This window comes from Neophocaena asiaeorientalis, unplaced genomic scaffold (genome assembly GCF_003031525.2).
Source record: "Neophocaena asiaeorientalis asiaeorientalis breed wild unplaced genomic scaffold, Neophocaena_asiaeorientalis_V1.1 scaffold85, whole genome shotgun sequence".
Lineage (NCBI taxonomy): Eukaryota > Metazoa > Chordata > Mammalia > Artiodactyla > Phocoenidae > Neophocaena > Neophocaena asiaeorientalis.
The window spans coordinates 6,749,208-6,757,997 of record NW_020174301.1 but is presented as its reverse complement, the minus strand read 5'-3'; the positions used below and the strand labels follow the sequence as shown (position 1 = coordinate 6,757,997).

Here is an 8,790-nt window from a genome sequence, read left to right as displayed (position 1 = left end):
TCAATGATTAGTTTAAATGTCACCTCTTCAGCGAGGCCACCCCTGGCCACCTTTGAAGCCCCTCCACTGCCAGCCTCCCAGCCGATCCCTAGCACCTTATTTGTTTCCTTCACATCACTTTGTCACAAGTTATAATTACCTCTCTTGTTTTTCTATCTATTTGCAATCTTCCTTTTCCCACCTAGAATGCAATTCCATGTGGACACAGACCTCATTTACTTTGGCCACTGCTGTGCCCTCCACCTTCTAGAACCTGACACTGAAGTGGTTATAAATTAATGAAAGAAAGAATGTACATATGAATAGAGTTCATAGATATTTTATCCTTATTCTCTGAGTGGATTTCAGTCCTGGGAATGGTGAGAGGGCACAGTTCTAAGGAGGAGAAAAGAAGATGCTGTTCTTCAGAGAAGCAAGAATATAAACATCTGATTAGATTTAGGAGAAACAATCATCACATGATCTGTCACAGGTTCCCCAAAGGTCAGGCGCCCATGCCTACTTCCCCCTCAGCTCACCTCACTGCCAAGTTCATCTGTGGGTTCCACGCTCACCCCTGCAGAGCAGTTCAATGGTTGAAACTGCCTTAAGGTGATCAGAGCTCATGTGGCGTCCTCTGGGCAGGAAAGGAAGGTTTAATCTCCAACAGCCACTCGTGTGGGGTGGTGAGAGCAAGTGTGGGCTCCAGACACTCAAGGGGAGAGGCATGGGCATTTAGGGCCTAGTTTTTCTTTCTTCCTTTTTTTTTTTAAATAAATTTATTTATTTATTTTTATTTTTGGCTGTGTTGGGTGTTCGTTTCTGTGAGAGGGCTTTCTCTAGTTGTGGCGAGTGGGGGCCACTCTTCATTGCGGTGTGCAGGCTTCTCGCTGCCGTGGCCTCTCTTGTTGTGGAGCACAGGCTGCAGACGTGCAGGCTCAGTAGTTGTGGCCCATGGGCCCAGTTGCTCTATGTGGGATCTTCCCAGACCAGGGCTCGAACCCATGTCCCCTGCATTGGCAGGCAGATTCTCAACCACTGCGCCACCAGGGAAGCCCAGGGCTTAGTTTTTCTTTCTTAAAAAAAATTCTTTTCACTCATGTTTGTAAATAGGTAATATATGCCCCTCTACATCTGATACAATACGAAGTTAAAAATGATGCTTCACCACTCCTTGTGTGTCCTTCCAAGATATTCTATCCACTATGAGTATATATATTATATTTTATTTAAAAACATACAAAATATAAATGATTAACAAATCCTATACATTATTTTGCAAACTGATTTTTTAAAATTAATTAATTATTTTATTTTTGACTGTGTTGGGTCTTCATTGCTGTGCACGGGCTTTCTCTAGTTGCGACGAGCAGGGGCTACTCTTCATTGCGGTGCGTGGGCGTCTCATTGAGGTGACTTCTCTTGTGGTGGAGCAGGGGCTCTAGGCGCACGGGGATTCAGTAGTTGTGGCACGTGGGCTCAGTAGTTGTGGCTCACGGGCTCTAGAGCACAGGCTCAGTAGTTGTGGCACATGGGCTTAGTTGCTCCGTGGCATGTGGGATCTTCCCAGGCCAGGGATTGAACCCGTGTCCCTTGCATTGGCAGGTGGATTCTTGACCACTGCGCCACCAAGGAAGCACTTGCAAACTGATTTTGAAAATTAATTATATGTCTTGAAAACCATTTATCAGTGCACACAGATGTGTTCCAGTCTTTTGACCCACTGCACAGTATTCTGATATTTGGATATTCACTATCAGTCCTCTACTGATGACTATTTGGTTGTTTCCAATCTTTTACTATTAAAAAGGATGCCTTACTGAATATTCTTTTCTTTTTCTTTTTTTTGCGGTACGCGGGCCTCTCACTGTTGTGGCCTCTCCTGTTGCGGAGCACAGGCTCCGGACGCGCAGGCTCAGCAGCCATGGCTCACGGGCCCAGCCGCTCCGTGACATGTGGGATCTTCCTGGACTGGGGCACGAATCTGTATCCCCTGCGTCGGCAGGCGGACTCTCAACCACTGAGCCACCAGAGAAGCCCCCTGAATATTCTTATACATTTGTCTTCTGGATGGATGGTGTGTCTGTAGGATAAATTCCTACAAGTGGAATTTAAGGAGAAAAAGATATGTACATTGAACATGTTGATAGTGGTTTCTGCTCCTTGTGTATGTTGGCTACTCTCTCCACCCCACCCGTGAAACAACAGTGAAGGAGAGACCATTAACTATTTAAACAGTAACTTTTTAGAGGTATGTTAGTTATGGGGCTTTTGTTGTAAGCAACAGAAATCAGTTCTGGATAGTTAATTTTTTTAAAAGAGGAGAGATTTGTTGGGAGAATATTGGGGCATCTCATGGAATCCATGAAGTTGTTGAACTGTGACACCCAGGGAAACCCAAGAAATGAAACCACTCTGGACACCTCGGCAGGTCTTCCTCAGATCCCCTCCGCCCCTCTGTCCCTGAATTAATTAGCAATGGGATATAAGTCCTATTGGGAAGGCCTGGATGTGCACCAAAAGATGGAGGTGAAATTGTGAGCTGGGCACCTTCAGCAAGAAGTAAGTGGTTCTGCAGTAGTAAATTTAGCAATCCTAAATCAACTGACTCTACTTAATTTGTACCAAAGTGCACAGTTAGTGGCTCAGTGCCAGTGGGCAGGGGATTTGAAAAATGAAGAGATGATCTTCTTGAGTTACCAAGAGTGACTGGCAACACTGGGGAGTGGATTTGCTGATCAGGACTGTTGCATTATGTTAAGATAAGAAGAAGGAACCCTGTATTCATCAGCATTAGTTGTTCAAGAATAAGTGTGCTGTATTGAAGCACTTTGTTTTCTACAAACATCAAAAGCAAGTGAACCAAAAGGGCACCCTCACTTCTGATGACAGCAGTGAGGAAAAGGCAGTATAAGAAGACCAGAGGGCTTCGCTGGTGGCGCAGTGGTTGGGAGTCCGCCTGCCGATGCAGGGGACATGGGTTTGTGCCCCGGTCCGGGAAGATCCCGCATGCCGTGGAGCGGCTGGGCCCGTGAGCCATGGCCGCTGAGCCTGCGCGTCTGGAGGCTTTGCTCCGCAATGCAAGAGCACAGCAGTGAGAGGCCCACGTACCGCAAAATAAATAATAATAATAATAAATAAAATTAAAAAAAAAGAAAAGAAGGCCAGAGTCTGGAGCCTGGGTTGACCCATTGCTGTGAAAAGCCTCCTGACACCTGACCTGTTCCTTCCCCAGCCCCAGGCTTCCCGGGTGGAGAAACAGGTTAGACGATGACAGATGGATTGTGAAAATGGTCACAGTTCTTTACCCCCTCCCCTTCCTGAAGCTGCCCTTTGCCATGTGATCTTGCAGCTTCTTCCATCAATAACTGGAGTCTATTACCCCACCGCCTGAATCTGGGCTAGCTGTGTGACTTGGTTTGGCTATTAAATGTGATGGCAGCAACATCTTAGAGCAGCTCAAAACCAGCCGACCCCTAAGTATGTGAGAGACCCAGACAGGATAAGCTGCACTTCTGACTCAACCCACTCTGATGGCAGACACATGAGTGAATCCAGAAGAAACACCCAGTTAACCTAGAGATTTGTGAGCAAACCTGTCTAAAGCCACTGAGTTTAGTGATGATTTGTTATGCAGCAGCTACCCAATACAGAAACCCAGCTCAGCCAGGCCTGGGATTCAGAGAGAGAGCTCTCATTGCACTCACTGTCACCATTCTTGGGTACACAGAATCAGATGAGCGTCTATTCTTTTCTAAGACAGTGAGAAAACTCCCACATCTGTCAATATACGCTGTGCTCGAATGCACTGCCTCTTGATTAAATGTCCTGAGGGATTTAATTGGACAAAGCCCCTAGCAAGACTGGGGTCTAAGCTGCTTCTCCTTTAAAGCCTCTTAGACCAGTTAATTCACTCCACACTAGATGGAAAGATTCCTGGGTGAGGCTTTTAAATAATAACAACTGAAATATGTTGAATGAACTTATATCCTGGTCAGATTCAGGGAATTAAGGCAGGACTCATGTGCCTACAAATCTGTGGATCTCTTCTGAAAATGCGACTTCATTTCCACCAGACAGCTCTCCTGTCTTCAAGATGTATGACTCCTTGAACGTCACAAAGGTGAAGAATGAGATTGCCAGCCATTATCTGCCATGTCCACACATCCAGATGGAGCCGAGTAGCTGCCTTCCTCTAGCCAGTCAGCTCTGTCCTCGTTTTCTCCTTCAATTTCAAGTTCACAATGTACAGATACCTTGTCATCTTGTAAGAGAACGATCTTGTAAATTTGAGGGGAGGAGTAGGTTGGTTCAAGCTGGGTTCTAGCAGCCCCTTAATTCCAAAGAAGTTTTTGTGTTGAAAAAGCTGTTTTCTAAGTCTTTTTCACAGCCTGGACACTCACCTGCATTCGTTTGAACCACAGCTCTAAATATCCCTTGAACTGGTTGAATGTCTCCCTGTGTTTGTAGTAACAGAAGTGGGGGGTGCAAAACTTTGCCTTATCATCAGTCAACCATTGACTTCTTTCTTTTTCTTTCATCAGAGATGCCCTGTCTGTGGGATGTGAATTCAGGTTCTGAGTGTAGCTCAGACTTCCCAAAGCCCTTGAGGGCCATTGGTAGATTCCACCCGTTCTTGTGGGCTGGCTAACAAGTGAAAGTCTCAGGGCAGACAGACCCTGGTGCCAGCTGGGGAGAATTAGGCCCAAAAGTCTGCACCCTCTACAGGGGGCCCGGTAATTTCCAGAACAGCCCCAGCTTTTAGGATCCCAGAGTACCTGAAAGTTCTGGGCCAAGTAGAGCAGGATTTAGATCAAGAAATGGATCAGAACTTGCATTCCATGCAAGTACCAATTGGATTGATTTAAACCCCAAACACGGGTCAAGTCACTGCCCTTCTCAAAGCCCTTTGGGGGTCTCTGCTCATCACTTAGAGAATCTTCCATCATCTGATGGTCATGGACCTTCAGAAGCAGGCACTGGGTCCCCCTTTTGCTCACAGTGTGTTCTTCGTGCCTAGCAGAGTGCCTTACACACATTAGGTGCTCAACATGTGCTTGTCCGAGGAATAAATGGTCAATCAAGCCCAATCTGGTCCCATCTCCTATGACTCCCCTCTCTGAACATGGTCTACAAGATGTAACACACTGCAGTTTGCCAAGCACTCCATGCTCAGGTACTATACTTTTGGACAAGCTGTCCCCTCTATTGGAATGCTCACCCCTGGTCTTATTTTAGGCTCCCCTGAATACAGAATCTGAGATAAGGGCTTGGGTGCAGAGAGTTTATCTGGGAAGTGACTCTAGGAAGCACGAGTAAGGGGAGTGGAGAGTAGGAGGAAGTGTTACTGGGGATTGACTCTGCAGTGCAATCTGAACCACAGAGAGAAAGTGTCAGAATTGTTCATAGGATGGGCACCTGGGGCACAGGCTACCCTACCCTTGGCCCCCTACGCTCCTGTGGGAGGCTTAACCCCCTTTTCTTTCCCTTTACTTACTTTATATAGCCTTTCTCCATCCTACCCCTGCTCTCAACGTCTCTCCCCAAATCAAATGCCAACACTTCTTTCCTCCCAGGACAGTAACTCGTACTTCCTGACACTGTTTCATAACTGTTTCCTTGTCCAGCTCCCTCATCAGACTACAATCTCCTGGAGGGTGAGAAATGTATTTTATTTATTTTACACCCTTCGTGCCAACAGCAGTGTCTGGAATATAGTAATGGGGGCTCCATAAATGTTTGTTGAATTGAGTAATATATTTCATTCAGTTCCAATGAGGAAATGACCAAGCTGGTGTCATTTCCAGAGAAATCCAAAAAGGAACAAGGTGGGCCACTGTGGTGTCTGCTCAGATCCCTTCAGGAAAACCTGCGGCAGGACCAGAGATGACTGGCGGCCCAGCTGCCGCCCCTTGGGTCCGCAGGGCACTCACACAGACGCCACGCTGCTGCCGGCTGCCTCAACCCATGGCTGAGCACGGCATGGGTATGAGAGCCCGTCTACTCCTGCCTGAAGTAGGATTCCTGCCAAGGGTCACCTTCCCCTGGGGACTCCCCATCGACCTGGCTAAGACCTTCTCAGACATTTGCTGAGGGCTGGGGCTCTTCCCACCCAATCTTTCCTTCCTTTCCCCTCTCATGGGTGTTAGACCTGCACTGAGGTCTGAAGTTTCTCCTGCCTACTCCTGCTCTCTCCTCTTTCATCCATCCCAGACATTTCCCTGGCGTCTTGATTCTCAGAGGGCCCAACTGACACAGACACAGAAATAGACATGGCCAAGGATTTGAAAGAGAAAAGTTCAGATTAGAACTGGAGACTCCCTATGTGTCAATCCTCCTGAGATGTCGATTAAAGACGATGGAAAAAGTGGCAAAGGTGGGTACTTATCATGTGTGCCCACCACCATCAATAGGGTCACTTTGGACCTGGAAGCCTGCCTTAAGTGATCAGAATGACATCAGTAATAGTAATGGGCATGACGTCAGTATCAAGTAAACAATATTCCCAAGTTCAAATGCCAGGTAACATGTAGCAAAATTCAACAGTCATTTGCGGTTTTTCAGACCAGCTCCAAATATTGGAACTTAATCACATTATCCAAACATTTCATTGGAAATAATGGACATGATGGCAAAGAAAGGAATGCAATGCTTCACCACTAGATTTTATTAGCAGTAAGATTCAGTGTTCACATGTCAGCAGCTCCTAACACGGGGTGAGGGTAAGCAGAATATCTTCCCTCACAGTTTCTTGGCTACAGAAGTTGAACCTGGGGAAAGAAAACAAAAAGTCAGCTCTTCCTGACACACAGTTGGTGTGTGGAGTTTGATGACAGCCACTTCCTTCCCCTCAGTCTGAGTGAGTGGCACACCCTGTGCCCAAAACTAGACACTGGCTGAGTGAATACCTCTTGGGTATAAAGGACTGCATTTTCCTTTCTAATTTTATCCCATGGCTATGCAATAGCAGAAAGAAGAGGTATCATTGGACACTCCAAAGGACACGGAGGGCCCATCTGTCACATCCCCAAAGCACCTACTAAACATGGTACACTGTCAGTGAATGCACCTGGGGAAGAGTAGGGTCAGCGGCATGACAAGAAATCAGCCAGAGTAAAGATCCTGAGGTCCTGGTGTTACACTGGCTAGGCATTCTTATTTTAATTCAGTATTGAATTGAAATGACTAATTTACTCATTAAGACTGAGCAATACTTAGGAGGCTTTGGAGCTAATTTTCTTTAATAAGATACAGAAGCATATATAAAGTGCCTGGCACATAAAAAATGCTCAGAAAATGCTCTTTTCTCTTCATCTTCATTTTCTTCTCTGTAATCTAATGGCTAGCCGATGTGCAAATAGCAAATTAAAGGTTAGGGGCAGGACAGGAACAAAGATGGAGACGTAGAGAATGGACTTGAGGACATGGGGAGGGGGAAGGGTAAGCTGGGACAAAGAGAGAGTAGCATGGACATATATACACTACCAAATGTAAAATAGATAGCTAGTGGGAAGCAGCTGTATGGCACAGGGAGATCAGCTCGGTGCTTTGTGTCCCCCTAGACGGGTGGGATAGGGAGGGTGGGAGGGAGATGCAAGAGGCAGAGGATATGGGGATATATGTATACATATAGCTGATTCACTTTGTTACGCAGCAGAAACTAAAACAACAAGGTAAAGCAATTATACTCCAATAAAGATGTTAAAATAAATAAATATTTTAAAAAAGAAAAATATTGGACAAGATGAAACTCAGTGCAAATTAGTGAAGGACTTGACTAAAAGCTCCCTCTCATCTGACGGCAATTCATAAGTTAATGTTATTCTTCATTTTTCCCATTAGAATATAATAAATTAAGATATACCATCAGAAAAAAACTAATATTGAAAAGGGTCACAAGAAATGAAGGGCACACAGTATATATAAATAAAGGAGATCTGAATTTCTATTGTGGTAGTTAAGGATTTGCTGAAGTCAGATTTCCTGCACATGAATTCTGGCATTGAGCTTTCATTGAATTATCTGTAAAATGGGGAAAATAACAGTACTTATTTCCCATCACCACAATCAAGAGAGTAAACATATCCATTATTCCAAAATTTTCCTCCTATCCTTTGTAATCTCTCCTTCCCATCCCTTTCCATCTTCCCTTCCCCCAGGCAATCACTGGCCTACTGTCATTATAGACTACTTTGAATTGTGTAAAATTTTATATGAATGGAATCAAAGGTGTATGCACTCTTGTTTAGCTTCTTTCATTCCGTATAATTTTGTTCAGTATAATTATTTTGAGATTCGTCTATGTTGCTGCATGTATCACTAGTTTGTTCCTTTTCACTGCTGAGTAGTATTCCCTTGTACAGAAGACCACAATTTGTTTATCCATTCCCTTGTTGGTGGACTTTGGGTTATTTCCAGATTTTGACCATTGCAATAAAAGGTACTATGTATATTTATGTACAAATCTTTGTATAAATATATGCTTTCTTTTCTCTTGGGTAAATGCATAAAAGAGAAACACGGCTGAATTGTAGGTAGGTGTATGTTTGGCCTTTTAGGAAACTATTAAAGAGTTTTCCAAAGTGGTTGCATCATTTTACATTCCCATCAACAGTATATGAGAATTCAAGATTCTTCACATCCTCACCAGTGCTTGATATTGTCAATCTTTTAAATGTTAGCCATTTAAATAAGTTTATGTTGGTATCTCATTGTGGTTTTAACTTACATTTCCCTAATAATTAATAGAATATCATTTTCTGTTCTTTCACTTTTTTTTTTTTTTTTTTTTTTTTTTAATTTTTTTTATTT

At 44.3% G+C, this 8,790-nt stretch overlaps 1 protein-coding gene across 2 annotated transcripts in view; it reads right to left on the bottom strand.

Moving 5' to 3' along the window:
- Nucleotides 1–6,623: 6,623 nt before the first annotated feature.
- Nucleotides 6,624–8,790, bottom strand: part of LOC112406947 (pancreatic triacylglycerol lipase) — a 19,597-nt gene continuing 17,430 nt past the window's right edge. The window contains exon 12 of one of the 2 annotated variants that reach the window (XM_024756052.1): nucleotides 6,624–6,749. In XM_024756052.1, the coding sequence (XP_024611820.1) occupies nucleotides 6,686–6,749 (64 nt within the window). In that variant the 3' untranslated portion in view covers nucleotides 6,624–6,685. The remainder of the gene's footprint in view (nucleotides 6,750–8,790) is intronic. The other variant, XM_024756053.1, reaches the window with a different exon arrangement.